This window comes from Taudactylus pleione, unplaced genomic scaffold (genome assembly GCF_031769625.1).
Source record: "Taudactylus pleione unplaced genomic scaffold, aTauple2 ptg000316l, whole genome shotgun sequence".
Taxonomy (NCBI): Eukaryota; Metazoa; Chordata; class Amphibia; order Anura; family Myobatrachidae; genus Taudactylus; species Taudactylus pleione.
Window position 1 is genome coordinate 8155618 of NW_028284717.1, and position 21935 is coordinate 8177552.

Consider the following 21935-nt stretch of genomic DNA (forward strand, 5'->3'; position numbering starts at 1 on the left):
GAAATATTAGCTGTTGTGATAACATCTGTTTAATAAAGGGACAACATTCTGCTTATTTGTTCTTCAGCAGAAATAAACCCTTGCATTTATTAATGTGTGCATGCTTTCCTCTCCATATTCATCCTTTTTCTACACAACAACATTATAGAAACACAAATACATATATATATATATATATATATATATATATATATGAATAGGCGGCATTCCCGGCGGCTTAATGAATCAAAGTTTAACACTCGTTATGATTATCAACATTTCAGAACTATATAAAAAGTTCTTTCATCAGGATACAAAAATTGAAAATTGTATCCTGATGGAAGAACTTATTAAATAGTTCTGAAACGTTGATTATCATAACGAGTGTTAAACTTGATTCATTAAGCCGCCGGGAATGCCGCCTATTCAGCAATTATCTATTTTTTCCTCTCCGTGCAAGAAATGGTAAAGAGGAAGGCACCGGGTGCAAGTATTCGTCTAAATAGCAAGGGGAGTGCCAGCATATGGACTCATTTTATATATAAACCGCACACACTTATAGCACAAAATTAGGTGCTGTAATCACATAAGATCATATACCAATTGTGGGCTCCAAAAGAAGCAAACACGAGACCAGCACACCACCATATATGCAGATTAAAAAAATATTTTTAGTAAATATAAACGGCAGCATCGTTTTCAAAATGTAAAGACATAATCGCATGTCACAATTTGTAGCAAATGTATACTCAACAGCAGCCCTATGACTTCATGCATGCATGGGCCAGGGGCTATTTATACATGCATGATGTCACAGGGCTCTGTTGAGTATAGTTGTGTGCTGTATAGGTATTATTGGTATGTTTATATTTACTAAAAAGATTTTTTTCATCTGCATATATGGTGGTCTCGTGTTTGCTTCTTTTGGAGCCCACAATTGGTGTATATATATATATATATATATATATATACATATATATATATATAGTATATATAAATCTCCCAGGCTTTATAGATTTATATCATCTAACACACGAAGGTTGCAAGCCAATTGGGCATTATTTGCACCGAAAACAAAGGGCCTGATTTAAATCCGCATGCAACTCTATATTTACGCAGTTTGAGCGATTGCTAGACATTACATATGTGTGCAAGTCGCACTGTGCACATGTAGCAATTATTTTGCAATAACTCATGCACAGAGGATTAACTCGCAAAGTGAGTGACTGGTATTCAGCATTTGGAGGAAGTAACGGGGTGTGGTTAGAAAAGTGCAGGTATGTCTGACGGCACAACGTCAGGGGCCATACTTCATTCAACAGCCTGGCCCTCGCTAAAAATGTCGGCCATTGGACCTTCATGCAGGCGATGTCGCTGACGACCTGTGGGAGCGTGCATCGTTAGTGACATTGAGGGTACACACTAGACGATGTGCCCGATATGTCGTCCGATTCAGCCGGATCGTACGACATATCACCTAGTGCGTACCCGCCATTGCTCAGAAGGCTGATGGCCACTGGATCTGCATTCATCCGATGTCTCCAGTTCTGTGCGCGAGCAGCTTATGTGAAATGCTTTCAGTGGACATCTCATAGTCCTGGACGGCGGGTGGGTCATTAGCATATTATCGCAATTGCGTTCCGTGAGTTATCGCGACTGCAAAGGCATTTGCGTGCAGATCTGAACCAGGTCCGAAATGTGTACATTTATGTAGAGCTGTGCACGTCTTGTAATGCAAGCACCTCCACTGGTGCACCACAGTTTTAGGCTGACCTTGGGATGATGACCTGCAAATAATGTGATCTAAAGCATTTTAATGGTGTTGACTTCAAACATTGAACTTTAAACATTATATGTATACATATATTATATATATATATATATATATATATATATATATTAGAAATTTAGAAATACAGTATTTTTCCCCTATCAATTTATTTATTAAAGTATCCCATATAGACATTTTGTGCAAATTTCCATTTGACGTTGGCACTCTCAGTCCTTTTATTTTTTGATAATAATGAATTTAATTGCAACATTTCACTCTGTATTATATAGTTGCACAGTTTTGCACAAGGTTTTTGGCAATCAATGATCTAAGTGTGATCATTACTATTTCAGCTGCATATTTCAGTTTAAGGTATCAATGTTCTTCTATGATACATACAGTATTTCCCATTAATTGCATTGTCTGTTGACACGCTGTGTTGAGTCCAAAGGTAGTCTTTAATCAATTTCACACAATCTAATCAATACCCAGCCACACAGACTAGGCTTTGTAGACAAAAATATCTATTGATTTTTCTGTTCTTTCTCCCCAGGTCTCTGAAGTTTCGCACACCCAAGGCCAAAGCGAGGAACTAACGAAGGAACGTGATAAAAGGCTATGCCGAAGGAATCCCAATACTTTGTTCTCTAATGGATGGGGTTTGTTCTTCAAGCTTCCCTGTACTCCAGGCAGTTGTTTGGAAAACATTGTACAAGTGGTATGTAAGCTGCTACAGTAAGTCATAGGCTTTTATCGCTTCATTACCACTATACTGTATGTTCATCCCTTGTCTTTTCCTGATCCCAGTTTACCACTATTTCATTATTACTATCTACCAATAATACCTACAGTATACAGCACACAACTAATGCCAATATATTTATAATTCCTGTTTTAAAAAAATTCATAATATTTATAATAATTGTTTATATAGCACTCAAAACACACCTGAAACATTGTGCTAGTATGCATAGCATTTAAGCATCACTTATCCAGAGTGCCATCCTATGTTAGACAGAGCCGTAACTAGACTTTTTGGTGCCCTGTGCCAGAAAGAACATTGGTGCCCCCCCACTCCATTATTTAAATAGGGACATAAGATAGTGCACCCCAAAAAGAGCCATAGCCTCATGGGGAAAGGCCAGGGAAGAGATAGGAGACCAGGATATGCTGGGGATAAAATAAGAGGAAGCTACAAGTGAGACTGTTAATAAACAGTAAACCTGACAGGCCCAAACAGCGCCCCCTGCCCTGCGGTGCCCTGTGCCACAGACAGGTCGCATCACCCTAGTTACAGCCCTGTCCTTAGATATCGCTTATCCAGAGTGCCATCCTATCCTGATGTATCGGCTGTTTGAGCGTCCGATATATCATAGGTGTGTCGGCGGTTGTGTACCAGCGATAAGTCTGTGAACAACGTCGTTCACAGACATAGCGCGTCGGCTGTGCAGCACAGCCGATAGCTGATATATCTGCAGGTATATAGGCACATCATGGTGTGTGTACGTCCGGTCAGCCGACCACCCACACACTTGCTGCAGAGGCTGCCCGTGACTGACATCACAACTGGGCGGGCACATGTAAATGCCCACCCATATGTGTCGTCAGGCATGACACATCAGGCCGACAATTGATAAGTGTATATGCACATTCTAGTGTCGACACAATGGCATCAACCCCTATAAAATTTGTATATGGCATTTTTTTGTGTTTATCACAGACAAAAAGTTTAGCAAAACAATATTTAAACTTGTCACATTTAAACATATTCCCTACGTCTGCATTACAGTACCTTACATAAATATGTAACTGTTCTAAGTGGCACCTTTTTAAAAAAATATATATCTTTCCACTGTATTTCAGAAGTCAGAATACAAGAACACATAGAAGTCACAAAAATTTGGAAAAAAGTTGTATTTTGATTCAAGTTTTTTTGTATTGTGTTTTTTTTTTTTCACTAGTATCTATGGGGGCGATTCAATTCAACGCAAATTGAATAGCGCCTGGAGCGAGCTCCCGGAGCTATTCAATTCAGTGCGCTGTGTAGTCGGAGAATGCCAGTTATCGCGGTCACCGCGCCTTAACAAGGGTGTTAAGGCGCGGTAACCGGCATTCTCTGACCAAAGTACCGGGTGTTAGCGCCGCGCTATGCAGTAACACAGCTGTGCACCTGGCACTTTGGTCGGATTTCTCTTTGCATCCCCAGGGGGGTGCGAGAAGAAATCCTTAGTGCTCCCAAACAGTCCCTCCCGTCGCTATTCAATAGCGCATTGAATTGAATTCCCCCCTATAAAGGTTGTTCTAACTTACCAAAAGCTACAAGGATCTAACACTGAAATATGAGAACGGGTCTCCTGGCATCATCGTTAGCGCCTTCAATTATCACGCAAATCCTTCTGCCAATCTTGTGCTTTTCACCAGCCTGTCTGTCTAACATCACTTTTGAGCTTTTAACTCATCAGATTTAGGGAACATGCTCTTCTTATCCCTACTTAAGCTAAGCTCCATGCACCCACTGACAAACAGAGCACAAATGATGCTCAAATGGAACTTGTAATAGGGATCATTGAGACCTATATCAAATACAGCCCACATTATAGCATAACTAAACATTATATAGTCCAAGCAGCTTTTACACTGTGTTCTCAATTCTCTATAATTTCATGAGTATGGATTCACTATTAGATTTAAAGGGGAAAGTTTTTTCTGCGCAATTTGCCTTCGTACATCACCGCGATGTCCAGCTTTGCACATTAATGTTTATCATGATACGCAATATTTGCTTATAGAGGGGCAAGACAACATTAGAAAAGATACGAGTCTCTAAGTGAATCAACCGGCCATTCCAGGGGCAAGTTGTGGCCATCCCCCATATATGTATATTAACCTTCTGGTACATTTGTTTTGCATGCCTTTGGTCTGTACCCGTTGAATACATAGAGTCTTTATTTTCTACGCTTCATATTTAATGCTTTCCACTAATTTCATTAATAAACTTCTGAATGTAAGCAAATGGTGGATTTAGCAGGCCCCTCAGTAAAAATATGCCACCCCAGGGACTGCACTGGCAATGGCTTCTCATTGGAAGCACTTTCTGCTAATCATAGCCGGACAGGAAGTCCATGGGGAAGGTGTATTCCCTCCCTGGGACTGCTAGTCTGGATTGCAATCACTTCCAGTGAGAATTCACTCTCCTGCTATCACGTCAGCCCTACCTGGCTTCTAGGTGCTGCAGCTGATGCAGTCCCTAGAAGCTGGCCGGCTTGTTCATTTGTGTGCAAGTGCGGGATTGCCATCCAATGCATATGTACATTTACAGACCCTCCTGCTACACTAGTAAGGGGCTGCCACTGGTGAGGTCCAACCAAAACTATGTAGAGTGGAATTAAAACCTCTTGTTCGATTAGAAGGCCATAGCAGGGCAATAGTGCCATATGTGACATCATGACATTACAACGAGATGGCGGGGCTGCCAGAACCAATGTGAAGCAGAGAACGCTCCAGACAGCGACTTTCTACGCTGCTGGGAGCTGTTCTAGAGACCCTGCATGCCAACTATAGGTGTCACCGGGCAGTGACAGTGCAGCCCCCTTAGCCCAGCATCCTGGGCAGCAGCACCACTTGACCACCCCTAGTTATGACCCTGGCCGACACTATACATTTCTCTTTCTTACCTAGCTAATCTTTTAGGGAAAAAAATATTTTTTTATTCTGAACTTTACATATCCATCATTGGAGAAACATTAATTTTAGATTTGTCAGTCATTAATGCCAAGGTGTTGATATGGGTAAGACGCAGCTATTGGTGGAGTTGAGTCCATAAGGCCTTCTCAAAATAGTTTTTATAGCCATATCATAGTCTTGAAAACGTTCCCAGTTTCCAGAATGAAACGAAACATGGTGGTTATTAGTTTTCTCCTGTCAGTATCTCCATTCACGATGTACACCATCCATCACCCACCTGCGCTGGGTTGGGTATGTGTTCCCAGCGGTCGGGATGCTGCAGGTCTGATTACCGACAGCGGCATCCTGACAGTCAGAATCCCGACACCCATAGGTAAATATATTACCACTAACCCTAAACCCTACCCTACCCCTCCCTCCCCGGTTCCTAATCCTAACCTCCCCCCTAGTGCCTAAACCTAACCTCCCGCTCCCCCACCCTAAACCTAACCATCCCCCCTTAGTGCCCAAACCTAGCCCTCCCCCTAGTGCCTAACCCTCCACTAACCCCCGATACTTACCTTCAGGATGCCGGTGGTAGGGATACTGGAGCCATGATCCCGACACTGTCGAGATTCCGGCAATGGTAGTTAGACCATGGGCATCCCGCACGCCGAGATGCTGACTACATCCCCCTGTGCTAACATCCACCACTGATACCGGCTGCAATCCCGTCATCGAGCAGTGCGCACTGCCTCACGGAGGGATGGTGGTGTCCAGATGACTCCACCCTCACACCGAGTGCACAGCTGCGGCAGCTTACTTCAGAGGTGTTTGAAAGTTCACCCTGTTTGAATCTGGATTATTTCATTGATTTCTTAAGTAGTAGTAAGAATCTATATTCTACCATATGTTTTCAGTAACCGTATCATCGCATAATTGCTGATTTTACTGTTGCTTGTCTCGATATCAGTCTTGTTATTAAATGTGTGTCTTCCTTATATCTACCTGACACAAGGTAAATAATATTAGTATCACTCTATAGCTCCACCAGCGCCGTGAATTCCACATATTTTTTATTTATTTCTATAGTGTGACTTTGGTTTACTAGTCATTTTATTATGAAAGAAATAAGCGCCGGAGTCTGTGAACAATTCTTTTTGTAGCCATTGCCATAGGTAACCTAACAGATTAAACAGTGATGTATCAGACAGTGAAAACAGTGGAGAAATGGACCAGTGGAGAAGTTGCCCATAGCAACCAATCATCTCCTACCTATCATTTTATAAAGTGTACTTGATAAATGCTACCTAAAAGCTGAGTGGTTGCTAGGGGCAACTCCTCCACTCTTCACTGCTTGATACATCAGCTCCTTAGGGCTCTATTTATTACAATCCGCATTGGTAATGCAGATTGTAGGCAATATCACAGGGATTTACTACAAATCCCTTGCAGGGACAGAGCTTGCGAGAAAGCTCTGTCCCTGCGAATCCCCTCCGCACACTAGTCACGGTATTTTCGCAAAAAGAATACCGTGACAAGTGCCCTGTGCATGTGCCGACCGGCCGCCGCTGCTGCCCCCGGCACTAAGCCCCGCCCCCATCACCAAGCCCCGCCCCACACGATCACGCACCCCCCCGCAACCCCCCGTCCCGACCCCCCTTTTCCCTTAATTACACTTGTCTGCATGATCCGGGCTCCGGTGATGTCCTCCATGTCCTCCAGTCAGGTGACATCCCATACTGCACTGGGACCCGGTCAGGTGACGACTGGGCCGCAGTGCAGCATAGGAGACTAGCTGACCGGAGAGAGGATATCACCGGAGCCCCGAACTCTGGTCCCTGGAGTCAGGTAAGTTTGTTTCTTTTTTTACTTTTTTTTAAACTTTTTTTTACAGTGTATCAGCGTGTGGTCTGTTTAGACCACACAGCTGATCACTGGGGCCGGCTCCGGGCTCTGCTCTCCTCGTCAGAGCGGAGCAAGAGTCAGGTAACTGAGGGAGACCCTGGATAACGCCACCTCTAGGTGGCGTTATTATCACAGGGCTTTCCCCGGTATTTATTCACAATTTATTTTTAGTAACTTTGGCCAGATCACATTTCCCATTACCATTATGGGAAATACGATCTGCTTACTAAAATTAAGTGAAACTGAGGGGTTGGAGTAGAATTTTACAAATTTTACAAATTCTACTCCAATTGCCCTTTAGTAGTTTTTGGTGAAACTAAAATAATGTGAAAAGGGTGTGAAAACACCCTATTTCACTTTATTTTAGTAAAAATAATGTTAATAAATAGAGCCCTAATAGTCACAATAAAGCTACATTTAACCTTTGCTTTTAAACTGCCACAATGATCATCACATCTGAGTTTAGACTTTCTGCAGGCATTTATCCAGCATTCCTGTTTCATCAAACTTGCATTTCCAGCTCAAGTACCATTATCTTGAGCGTCTCACTCTTCAGCTGGAAGACTGAAGTGATTACCAGACGTTTAATTGCACACCTGTGCACCTGCGTATATAGAAAATATAGAAGAAGAAAAAAAGGATCAATTGGCAGAGGGTATACCTGTCACTTATACCCCTTTTACACCGGAGCTAAAACCCGGGTTTTTGAAGGGTTAACCCGGGCAGCTCCCTGGTGTAAAAGGGCAGAGGGTTGGATCGCCGGGTCGAGTGACCTGGCAATCCAACCCAGGTAACTAGCAGGGTTTAACACGGGTGTAGCCAGTGAAACCCTGCTATGGGAACAGCGCACTCCGGGTCACGATGACCTGGAGTGCGCTGCTAGCTGGCCGATTGGTCCGGCTTCAGTGGCGCTTGGAGATGACGTCATCTCCAAGCGTCCACTTTCACTCCGCAAAAGCCGGGTCTATGCAGACCCGACTGCGGTGTGAGTGGCGCTGACTCGGGAATATCCCGAGTCAGCGCCGGCAAAATTCCGGGTCTGATCCGGATAGGAACTTTGTTCCAACTCCGGGTCAGACCTGGAATTTAGGTGGAAAAGGGGTATAAGTATACTCCGGTCTGAGATGTGACCTGCTGTGGAGCTCAGGTAACGATATATACGCACTGTATCCTGAAGAAATGTGAAGAACATTTGTTTACTCCACAAGAAAACTTTTGTCTCCCATATTTACTAAAGAATAAACCAGAGGGCACTCTAATTTCAGCAAGCAGACAGCACTAATCAAACTACACAATATTATGTGCACATAGTGCTGCTGCCGTTTAACTCGCTAAGCCCACCCATTGGTTAGAATGTTGAGTTTGAGTTACCTACAGTATATTGAGAATTCTGATTGGCTGTAGTGAGCTACGGTATATAAAATAAAACCTTAGAGTTGAGGTCAATATCTGGACAGGATGCAGGTGATAAGTATTTTAATAATTTAATAATCACTGAACGCAGTAATATGTTGATGATACTCTTGGTACATTTCAGAATATCATTTAGCAAACTCTTCCAGCTCCTTTCTAGAAAGTGTAAGTGCCAAAGATTATAGCCATACTTGCCTACTTTTGAAAAAGCATATCAGGGAGATTGGGAAAGCAGCACTTATGAGCGCGGTGTACTCCTACATCCATACTTACCTACTCTCCCGGAACAGCCGGAAGGCTCCTGAAAATCAGGTGGTGCTCCTGGCTGGCCGGATAAGTGGGCAAGTCTCCCAGCTATGTGCCACCCGCCCGCTTACCCACGGAGAGGGACAATGACGCGATTCACGCTGAATCGTGTAATCGTGGCCCCACTCCCTGCTTCACAATGGCGGTAATATCTGCATGGTGTAGCCGAGGCAGCGCCACGATGAGGCAATCGCATAGTCACGCCCCCGCTCTGCTTTCAATGCCGTGTCAAGTCCCACCACGCCCGCCTTATGCCGTGCCACGTCCCCCACTGTGCTGACCTGACTGCCCCCTCCCGGAGGGGGCAGCCAGAATGTTGGCAAGTGTGGCTACATCTGAGAGGCGCGTCATAATTTTCACCTACATTCAAATTTAAAGGAGCCCCAAAGCAGTTGGTAAGATGTATTTGTTGATGAAAACACACTGATACTTTTCAGGACTTGCTCATGTATTGTGTTTTACAAGGGGTTCCTTATAAGTGGCCAAGATAAACCTTATATGAAAATGCATGTAGCCATAGGGATCATTGTGCCTTATAACCAATGCAGGTAAATGGCACTGATTATACCATTTGAATGTATTATCTCTGATATTTTTTTTTCTCCCAAGTATATAACAAGCTACATAATGGGGGTAAGGCATAGTTGCCTACCATTAATTTCTCCTCCCTGGGAGCTGTCCGGGGAGGAGAAGCAAATGAGTTGTGATGGGGGCGGGGCTTGAAGGATCGTGACATTAAGCCTCAGCCCCTTCACGGGAAATAGCCGCCATTTGCGCACTTTTACATAGGGGCGGGGCTAAATGACACGATTCATGAAGATTTGCGTCATTAAGCCCCGCCCCCTACATGGGACCCGTGATCGCTGTGGAAATTCTGCCCACTTCACTAGGAAGTGGGCAGAATGTGGGAGAAGTGCCTACCCTTCCGGTGGTGCGGGATTACCCGGAAAATCGGGAGCCTCCAGCAAAAACCGGGAGGGTAGGCATGTATGGGGTAAGGTGCAATCAGGGAGACTGCCAGACTCTTCAGGGAGATTGCTACTATTTCAGGGAGTCTCCCCGACAATCAGGGGGAGCTGGCAAGTACTGTAGATATAGGCAGGTCCTAAGGGAAGTGCCCTTTGTTTTGTTTTTCCTGGGTGGGGGGGTTTGTGTGGAAACAAATCACCAATCTAAGTGGCATATTGGACTATGTAGCCCAAGAATTCCAAACACAACTCTAAAAGCAAGTACTGTACTTACTGTTTTTCTACACCAATTACCCAGGCTTATTTGCCCCTTTTCTGGGGAAAAATACAGAGCGTCCTTATTAATAACATTAGCTTTGAGTCCCACTTTTTTTCTGGCCATAATGGTAGAATAGCAGCCCATGGACAATCTTAATCACACTACGGCTTAATAAGATTGCTTTGCTAAAACATATGCACTAAAACATAGTTTGCAACATAAGATACAGTCTAGGAGACCAAATAACTGCCTCAATCATAATATTTTTCTTTTTCTTATGGGACCCTGTGGAAATCAAGTATCAGTATCTGTTATCTATACCACAGCCCAGGACAAAAAAACAGCCAGAGCCACACAAGATAGTATGTTCCAAAACATTCACTTCCAAGCACCTTTCTCTCGTGGTTTTATATGTTCCCCAGTTCAAACGGCAATATAAATTAAACTACTTGTCTGGGGATGCTGCGGTTATTAAATAGACCACGTAGCAGAACAACATTTTTTAAAGCGTTTTCTCATTTCCCCTGCTGCTGGTTTGTGGAGACACCAGGCCTGAGAGTTGACAGGTCAATTATTTCAGTACTGAGCTGCCTACCACAAATGTGCAAGAACCCAAATCGCTGCTCATCTTTCTCCTACACGGCCAAAGCGAATTCAATCTGTTACACTCGCAAGGCCAAAGAGGTGGGAGATGGATACGTTACTCTATGGTGACAAATGCCGACTCCAGATAAAAAGTCTAACTGTGGGGAAATTAATTTTTGGATGGCGCCCTTTGAAGTACCGTTCTATATAAAAAGTAATCCAGTAAAAGTTGGCCCTGCTCGGAATGTGTCAACTGCCTTTGATTTGTTCATCTCACTCTCGCCAGTTTTATGCGAGGCCGGTCTGCCGTCTCTTAAGAGATTGCTATTTTTATTGGAAAGAATGTGTAAACTGACAATTTGTGTTGAGCTATTTGTACTGTATCAGTTTTTCCGTAAAAAATGAAACACTGCTCATTGGACGTGGACTATTGTATTATCCCACTGCATAGGTGGCATCATCATTTGAAAAAACATGTACAGTAAGTAGTATTATCACATTCCATTTAAAACACAAAGCTATTTTGCATGGAAGGTAACACATAAGGGCAGACTTACTAAAACTTCTGAAAAGGAAACGTAAGGCATTTTCCCATAGAAACCAATCAGATTCTAGCTATCATTTATGTTATAGAAAATGATAGAATCTGATTGGTCGCTTTGAGTAACACCTCCATTTTTCCCTTTTAAGGGAATCTACTTCCTTGCTCTTTTGTCACAGATTTCAAATAATGACTCCAGGGTTTTGTCTCGAGGTAAATGTAAATTTGACTGTAAGCAGCAAAAATACATTTCAACATACTATAGGCATGGTAATAGTTTGTGTTGCTGAAGGGGGATCGGTATGGAATACCGCCGGACGCATGTCGGTATGCTGAGCGTCGGGCTCCCGACGTAGGTAAAATGACAGGCGTCGGGATTTGGACGCCTGTCATTAGACCCCTGCTGGGATTAGCCAGTCGGGACTGCATCCTGCTTAAGGTACTGTAAACAGGGCCATCGAGATCTCTGACAGGCCCTGGTGCTGATGGGGGGCCTACTCCAGAACGAGTGGCCACACCCCTCCCCAAAGCCCTCCAGTGGAGAGGGATGGTCCAGGGGCAGCAGTCTCCTCTCTCTCTCTGCCCAATGTGCGGCTGCAGCAGTACTGGGAAGAGAAAATACTTTTTCAGGCAGGGGTGGAAGTTGACCCGGGCCCCCTGTCGGGCCCCTCCAACTGGCCCGTGCCCGGGTAAATAGCACCTGCTCCACCACCCCTCTCTGTGCCCCTGACTGTAAGTGAAGCAAAACAGAAATTAAAAGGATAAAGTAGTTCAAATTACTTGTAAGTTATAATTTTATGTCACCCACTGAAAAAATATCTAATTTAGGTGTATGGTAAATACTATCATAATTATAGGCCATGATGGACATGCAATCATAAGACAACTATATGGGACAACATGCTTTTGAAAGTACAGTAAAAGTGTCTGTAGCTATTTGGTAAACGTACTCTTGTGGCACTTCTCACTCGGACAGTAGTGGACAGTGTAAGGCATAAAAGTCACAAAGGCGTCTTTAAGTCTTCTGTCCTTCATATTTCTAGCAAAAGCACAGATGGCCTCATATTCTTAATCAATGAAGAAAACCCTAAATCATGTGCACAGCCCTTTCAATCGTAAGCATTATCCATTTTAAACACTTGTTGAGAAAAACGTTTTTCAGAATACTCTCGTTGAAATTGAAAGTAATGTATAATGAAATATCATGAAGCCATCTCTTTTATTATATACAATTTTTTTATAATCTGTTTACAGATATTTTTTTTATTAGGCTTCACCTCTTTAGCACTGTAGCTGTATCATTGTCTATGGAGTGCTTTTCGCCTAAATCTCTTTCACAAATATTACCTCTGTATGCTATAAAGATGTAGTGTACAACATCCTTAAGCAGTAAGGGCTCCCAAACATAACCATAATGAAAAGAACGTAGTCTTCAAATAAAATATGACAATACAACAGTGACTTACTGTGAGATGGCTTGGGAAACACACATGGGGGTGGGTCTGAGTGCTGGGAGCCAGCTTGACCCCCTACTCACTGTAACTTTCCCCTCACTCCACTAAGCTTCAGTGTCTATTAATTTTCCTACCTGCATCACAAACTGTATCTCTTCTCTTCCTCCCCCTGCTGCTGACTGAGCTCCGGTGGGTTTGTATGCCTCCCCTGACTGCACATCTCTGCAATGCAAAGATCATTAGCAATGTCTAACTGGCATATGGGATACTTGTGAAACACCCACTCGTCCAGGAGGAGAAAGTTGAAGAGTGGACAAGATAAGCATAATCATACCATTAGCAGACCAGTCACATTCCTCAGTGGGCTTACAAGGCCCCTTATGAAGACAGGTCATGTCCTTTTTGGTGGATCAGTATTTTATGGATGCTGATATTTTTATTTTTCGTCAGAATCCATATAGCGTACCAGTTTCATTTAGAATGGTGTGAGGAAACCGGAGTACCTGGAGGAAGCCTACGCAAACACAGGGAGAATGTAAAACCTCCACACAGATCATGCCTTGGTCAGAAACTGAACTCATGACCTCAGCTCTGTGAGGCTGTAATGCTAACGACTACGCCAACTGCCTACAAAAACTCTTGTTCACAGTTAGTTAATGAATGTTAATGGGGCATCATAAAGAAATTCACATTATGCAATACTGTCCAGTATTAAGGAACTAGACCTTGAAACATTCAAATCGATGTCAAAGTCAAAAGCAAATGAACCATCGTTGAGCCATTATGTATGATATTTTATTGTCGACTTGACTTGAGTGAAAATATGTCAAACTTTGTAAACTGTGAAATCACTCTGCTACCAGAAGCAATTCGACACCGGTTGCCTTCAATGTTTGGTGACATTTGACAGATGATAAAACTATTTATCAGAGAAGCCAGTAAGTGATGGCAGCAGGTAACAGTGGCGGAGGTTACATTAATCTGTGCAACAGATCGAGGCATGTGACTTTCACACATCTCCAGGCAAAAGAGGGCCATAAAAATCACACTCAGTGCTGAAAGTCTAGTGGCACTAAAAGTGTCCTTTAAAGTATGAAATTACCACCAGACTTGTTCTGCGATGAGGCAATAAATTAAAATGTCACTTGTAGAGCCAACCACAGCTTTAAAGTAGAAGATACATGCCCTTCTATCCAACATTTAATTGAAGTTTAGTCGGAAAGCTAGATAAGTTTAATACAGGGAAAAAAAGCAGTTAATCTTCTTTGCGGAAACCTACGTAGGCAGGGAGCAGCTGTTTTGGAATAACTCCTAAAATTGAAGAACAACACATTTTTCCTTTGCAAATGTCAAGACCCCTTTCCATGGATATCTGCATTTATCTAGTAGCAACTGGAAAATGTATTTATTCAAGAATAAAAAATAATCAACAAGAAATTCCAATTTCTTAAAACATTATAAATAATATGGAAAATGAATGCTGCTCAAATAGCTCTGTTACCTTCCTCGGTTGTCCGCGCTGACTTTGAGTCGCTATCCATCCCTTGAAATTCATTGAAATAAGGTCGAACCTTAATCTCATAAGTAATTCCTTTTTTTAAGCTGGCTATCACAGTACTTCGCTCAGCTGGAACCTTGACCTCAAAATTCTGCCATGTGGATGGAGACTGGAGGCCTGACATCTGACGGTACATCACCCTGTATCCCTGTATAAACTGGGACTGACGATCAACCTAAAAAAGAAGAAAAAAAAATTGTGGTATATGGAATATAGCAAAAATATTAAATTATATGTAAAAAAATTGGGCACCAATTTCAATAACATTTTAAGGATTTGATGGCATGTTCAGTACATGCTATAAAATTATGCCATATGATGTAGGCCATGAAAACTCATAGGTACTGAAACCTACAGAATTGCTTTGACAGCAAGGGGCATTTGGCTCAGTGGGCTGCTATAGGGAAGTTCTGTATGTCACATACTAAACATCTACACTTATGCTATGAATTTTACTTTATAAATGTTGTCTTTCCGATAAAAAGTAATAGAAGAATGTGAGTTAAAGGCACCATACATCAGGTGGCGGTTTCCCGATTCCCCGATTCCCCGATCCGACTGAAACCTCCAATTGGAAATGTCGATCGTCGGCCATTGATGATTGCTGTTCCATCTGGGAATCTGTTTAATTCTTCTTGTTAAAAATCCAGAAATTGGTGATCGCAATCATATTATGGTCAGGATCAGCAAACCAGGAAAATCCAACATGTTGGATTTTACTGATGCCCCAATCTCAGCAACTGGGGATTGGGGAATTGTAACAATCATCTGTAGCCAGTGGCGTAACCAGGGGGGGTCAAGCAGGGCACTTGCCCAGTGCGCCGTGGCAGTCCCAGCAGAGGAGGGGGGGCGCTGCCAACCAGGGCATCGTACCCGCACTGCCCACTCACCACCATTGTGCTGCCGAGTAAGGCCAGTGGTGCTCAGCGGCATGACTGCAGCAACAGCTCCCATTTTGTTATGCCAGGAGAATGACCGTGACACCAGCGTTACGCTCCCTGAGCTTCAGCCTGCTTCCTGACCTCACTGTCCCCACTGGCTCCCGACTGAAGGTGAGAGTGGGGAGGGGAGAGACACACAGGAAGACATAGAATGAAGAGGGAGGGGAAGGGACACACAGAGAGGCATAGAATGAAGGGGGGGGACACACAGAGAGGCATAGAATGAAGGGGGGTGAGACACACAGAGAGGCATAGAATGAAGGGGGGGTGAGACACACAGAGAGGCATTGAATAAAGGCGGAGGAAACACACAAAGAAACATAGAATGATGGTGGGGAAAGACACTCAGAGAGACATAGATTGAAGAGGGAGATGAAGCAGGGGGGAGATGATGGTCTGGCTGAGAGATGCAGGGGAGGAGATGATGGTCTGGCTGAGAGATGCAGGGGGGAGATGATGGTGTGGCTGAGAGATGCCGGGAGAGATGATGGTGTGGCTGAGAGATGCAGGGAGAGATGATGGTGTGACTGAGAGATGTAGGGGGGAGATGATGGTGTGGCTGAGATATGCAGGGGGGATATGGTGTGGCTGAGAGATGCATTGGGAGATGATGGTGTGGCTGACAGATGCAGGGGGCATATGGTGTGACTGAGAGATGCAGGGGGGATATTGTGTGGCTGAGAGATGCAGGGTGGAGATGATGTTGTGGCAGAGAGATGAAGGGGGAGATGATGGTGTGGCTGAGAGATGCAGGGGGCAGATGATGGTGTGGCTGAGAGATGCAGGGGGCAGATGATGGTGTGGCTGAGAGATGCAGAGGAGGAGATGATGGTCTGGCTGAGAGATGCAGGGGAGAGATGATGGTGTGGCTGAGAGATGCAGGTGGGAGATGATGGTGTGGCTGAGAGATGCAGAGTGGAGATGATGGTGTGGCTGAGAGATGCAGGGGGCAGATGATGGTGTGACTGAGAGATGCAGGGGGCAGATGATGGTGTGACTGAGAGATGCAGGGGGCAGATGATGGTGTGGCTGAGAGATGCAGGGGAGAGATGATGGTGTGGCTGAGAGATGCAGGGGGGAGATGATAGTGTGGCTGAGATATGCAGGGGGGATATGGTGTGTGGCTGAGAGATGCATGGGGAGATGATGGTGTGGCTGACAGATGCAGGGGGGATATGGTGTGACTGAGAGATGCAGGGGGGATATTGTGTGGCTGAGAGATGCAGGTGGGAGATGATGGTGTGGCTGAGAGATGCATGGGGGAGATGATGTTGTGGCTGAGAGATGCAGGGGGCAGATGATGGTGTGGCTGAGAGATGCAGGGGAGATGATGGTCTGGCTGAGAGATGCAGGAGAGAGATGATGGTGTGGCTGAGAGATGCAGGGGGAGATGATGGTGTGGCTGAGAGATGAAGGGGGAGATGATGGTGCGGCTGAGAGATGCAGGGGGGAGATGATGGTGTGGCTGAGAGTTGCAGGGGGAGATGATGGCGTGGCTGAGACGCATGGGAAAGAAAGTTACACAGGGGACACGAGTCTAGTCAAACCACTGCTGCATGATGATATTAATATTCCTACACAAACAGGCATCTTCTGGACGATGTGACCTACATCAATAGTGAATACCGACTGAAGATGCCATCTTCCCAGGAAGGATACATTTCTTCAGAGGTTCCACATTGTGAGAAACCATCCTATAGATAAGGTACGTGCCCCATTTTCAGTGATCACACCCATTTTTTTGCAGCGCACATAGTTTAGTTTGAGTGTCTGCAGGGGGGCCGGTGGGGCTTCTTCTTCTTACCCTGAGCGTGGAAAGACCCTAGTTAAGCCTCTGTCTGTAGTTGATGTATGGGGGCCACTAGTCACAGCGGCAGGCACGTAATATAATTACTAATTTGGTACATACTCACAATGCCAAGGGCGACATTTATTAAAATCAAGAAACATGAAGGAGTTAACTCATTGCCATCTTAACCCAGATATAGCCATAATGTACATTATTTATTATATAAGATACTATAGTTCATTGTCAGTGGGACCTTGCTCATGCAGCTACCTCTGGGCCAGTAACGCCTGACACTGGTTTGCAGTGAAATATATGTGTTGGTGGTAAGATAATATATTAACACATTTTGTGCACAAATATAGCAACTACCCTTTAAAATGTCATGAAGTACAGCATACGCCAGGTACTCCTAAACATAGTACTATAATGCATATTAATCACAATACTATATTTAAGAAATATCTCACGTTCATGACTTGAGGACATAAAGTGAAAACCAAAAACACATTTTGGTAACATGGACTAAACTCTTCCCATGAAGCTTATGTTTTCACTTTACAGTGTGGCAACTGCTTAAAGAGATTGAAACCAAATGGAGTTTTGCAATATACAGTATTTTAGACAGCCATGTGTTTGAGATTGTGGACGCTTCTTGTTTGTATCTTATATTCCACCTAAATATATTACCTGATTTTCATTTTCTTGGCAGTTTTAAAAAACTGAATGACAACTAAAGTGATGCAAATTGCCCTAATTAGTATTCAGACTTCACAGTAACTGAGTTGTTTCAAAACTTTCCAATGGGTAGAATAAATCCAATCTAATGCTGGAAATCTCAACACAATCCAACCTGTCAGGTTCTGCCAATACAATTAGTATAGAGTGTTGACTCTGCTGACAGAAAACATGAAATACTGAAATAAAAGTCAGACCGCATTTCACTGTGTTCAAATTCTGCAAATGAAGCATTTTCCCCAGCAACAAAGCAATGAACCAAGAGCGTTTTTTTTTTATTTTTTACAAATACAATTATAATGTGAGGACAGCCACATTCAGCTTAATTTTATATATACAGTGCATCCGGAAAGTATTCACAACGCTTCACTTTTTCCACATTTTGTAATGTTACAGCCTTATTCCAATATGGAATAAATACATTTTTGTCCTCAAAATTCTAAACACAATACCCCATAATGACAACGTGTAAAAAGTTCTTTGATTTTTTTTGCAAATGTAATTAAAAAAAAACACTAAGAAATCACATGTACATAAGTATTCACGGCCTTTGATATGAAGCTCAAAATTTTGCTCAGGTGCATCCTGTTTCCACTGATCATCCTTGAGATGTTCCTACAGCTTAATTGGAGTCCACCTGTGGTAAATTCAGTTGATTGGACATGATTTTGAAAGGCATACACCTGTCTATATAAGGTTTCACACTTAACAGTGCATGTCAGAGCACAAACCAAGCATGAAGTCCAAGGAATTGTCTATAGTCCTCTGAGACAGGATTGTCTCGAGGCACAAATCTGGGGAAGGGTACAGAAAAATATCTGCTGCTTTGAAGGTCCCAATCAGCACAGCAGCCTCCATCATCTGTAAATGGAACCAGTTCGGAACCACCAGGACTCTTCCTAGAGTTGGCCGGCCATCTAAACTGAGCGATCGGGGGAGAAGGGGCCCTAGTTAGGGAGGTGACCAAGAACCCGATGGTCAGTCTGTCAGAGATACAGCATTCCTCTGTGAAGAGAGGAGAACCTTCCAGAAGGACAACCATCTCTGCAGCAATCCACCAATCAGGCCTGTATGGTAGAGTGGCCAGATGGAAGCCACTCCTTAGTAAAAGCACATGACAGCCCATCTGGAGTTTGGCAAGCTCTCTGGTCTGATGAGACAAAGATTGAACTCTTTGGCATGAAAGGCTTTATGTTTGGTGCAAACTATGCACCGCTCATCACCAGGCCAACACCCTACAGTGAAGCATGGTGGTGGCAGCATCATGCTGTGGGGATGTTTTTCAGTGGCAGGAACTGGGAGACTAGTCAGGATAGAGGGAAAGATGAATGCAGCAATATAGAGAGAGACATCCTGGATGAAAACCTGCTCCAGAGCGCTCTTGACCTCAGACTGGGGCGACGATTCATCTTTCAGCAGGACAATGACACTAAGCACACAGCCAAGTTATCAAAGGAGTGGCTTCAGGACAACTCTGTGAATGTCCTTGAGTGGCCCAGCAAGAGCCCAGACTTGAATCCAATTGAACATCTCTGGAGAGATCTGAAAATGTCTGTGCACCGACGCTTCCCATCCAACCTGATGGAGCTTGAGAGGTGCTGCAAAGAGGAATGGGCGAAACTGCCCAAAGATAGGTGTGCCAAGCTTGTTGCATTATGTTCAAAAAGACTGGAGGCTGTAATTGTTGCCAAAGGTGCATCAACAAAGTATTGAGCAAAGGCCGTGGAATACTTATGTACATGTGATTTCTTAGTTAAGACCTCAAAAACCAGCATGTATATGATTAGACAGTGTTCATAATAACAGCGTAATTACAGGGCCCTGGCCTGGCCCATATGTGCTCCCTCTACCCCTAGTACGTGTGAAATCATGATGTCATGAAGAGGGGGCTGGGACCAGGAAGTTGAAAACCGGGTGCTGCTGGGTCGCTCTCCAGGCAAATACAGTGCCACTGGGCAGCAACAGTACACACCCCTGGATACAGTCCTACAAAGTGAAGAGGTTAGATATATGATCTTTGTTTTTAATAGAGGTACAGTTGACATTACATTCTCATAATTTCGACTGAGAATAATCCGGAAAGTATTCACAGCGCTTCACTTTTTCCACATTTTGTTATGTTACAGCCTTATTCCAAAATGGAATAAATTAATTTTGTCCTCAAAATTCTACACACAATACCCCATAATGACAACGTGTAAAAAGTTTTTTTGAGATTTTTGCAAATTTTATAAAAAAGTAATCACAGCCTTTCCTCAATACTTTGTTGGTGCACCTTTGGCAGCAATTACAGCCTCAAGTCTTTTTGAATATGATGCCACTGGCGTCCCCCTTACCCCCCTCATTTCGACGCATATACTTGCCATTATTTTTTACTTCCCCTCTAAGAGATCCTGGACCCAAGTGCATGGAACGTGTTCGCACAGCAGGGATGGGGCAGTTATTAAACGATTCGCAGCTAATTACATCACCAAGTTCTGCCCACTTCACTGTTTTATTGGGCGGGTGTTGGAGGGTTGTCTGCTCTTTTGGAAGTACAATAGAACACTCTGAATTTTTGGAGTAGCTTAGTATGAGCCAAACGTTAACAGCAGTACAGAGAATTGGGATGAGGTATGTACCTTACTGTCCCGATTTTGGCAGACCTTGAAAGAAGCAGAGTTGTGTCCAAAAATATCAAAACTGATTTTGTTATGAGATCGTATCAACGCTTATTTGGTACTGATTTTGCAAGTCGAAATTATGAGAATGTAATGTCAACTGTTCCTCTATTTAAAAAATTAAAACAAAGATCATATACAGTATCTAACCTCTTCACTTTGTAGGACTGTATCCAGGGGTGTGCACTGTTGCTGCCCAGTGGCACTGTATTTGCCTGGAGAGCGACCCAGCAGCACCCAGTTTTCAACTTCCTGGTCCCAGCCCCCTCTTCATGACATCATGATGTCACACGTACTGGGGGTAGAGGGAGCACATATGGGCCAGGCCAGGGCCCTGTAATTACGCTGTTATTATGAACACTGTCTAATCATTTACATGCTGGTTCTTGAGGTGTTAACTCTGCTCATATCCTGATAGTGTGTAAATAATATCTATGAGTCTTAGACAGTATAATAATGATGTATTATTATTATTAATTGCATAAGTCATGCAAAAATTATCACTTTTTTGACATATGCGATTGTGACGATAATAAAGGATGTTTCACCCAAATGTATTAAAGTGAATTTAAATTTGCATATTGATGTGAAAATTTACTTTAAATTCTGCGCATTCGCCGATATCATTTTGGTCATGTGCACAAAGCTTTACAAGGGCGGCACAGACTTGGGCTGCGCATCCCAGTCTCATTGCGTACTATGCATTCAGCATTACAGACACTCTGATGTACCAACTTAAAATAATATACATAACATAATAACAATAATTAAAATATTATTATTATTATTATTAATAATAATGCAACAAAAAATGTGTTTTCAAATTCTTTGCAAACCTGTATATGGCAAACAATAAATAAAATAAATCAAGGAGTCATGGTAGAATGGTTAGTGAACTCCATTCAATCTTCTGGTTCCACCAGGATATTCAGGGGAGGGATGAGAAATTCTGCCTAAATTGCCATCAAAAGATGGTGAAATCTAAATCAACCTTATTGGAATATGAAAAGCCTTTTCCGTGCTTCATACATTTAAAATGATTTTATTTTCTATAACAACTGCTATGTGTTTCGATATTTTTAAGTTCAGAAATTTTCAATGAGAATCTTTGCGATAATTAAATAACGGTGTAAATGTTTTTATACCTATCGCGAAATATAAATGAATACGAAAATCAAAAAGTGCTGTTTTCGCATTATTTTTCACCAAAATTGCTATGATACATCTGCCCCAAAGCATTGCCAAGAAGCACACCCCGTCCTCAGTACTATTATAATAAGAACTGACCGAGCAGGTCACTGCAATATCACTGATGTAATGTATCAGTACATATAGGATCTCACTAAAACCTGAAACATCTACAGTGATTAAACTCTCGAGAGTAGACATTGAAATGCAAGTGTTG

General features: G+C 43.2%; 1 protein-coding gene across 15 annotated transcripts in view; it reads right to left on the reverse strand.

Annotated features, from left to right (window-relative positions):
• ROBO2 (roundabout guidance receptor 2) overlaps nucleotides 1-21935 on the reverse strand; it is a 503588-nt gene that overhangs the window by 72532 nt on the left and 409121 nt on the right. For all 15 annotated transcript variants that reach the window (XM_088442746.1, XM_088442748.1, XM_088442744.1 and 12 more), the window contains one exon: nucleotides 14349-14580. In XM_088442746.1, the coding sequence (XP_088298872.1) occupies nucleotides 14349-14580 (232 nt within the window). The remainder of the gene's footprint in view (nucleotides 1-14348; nucleotides 14581-21935) is intronic.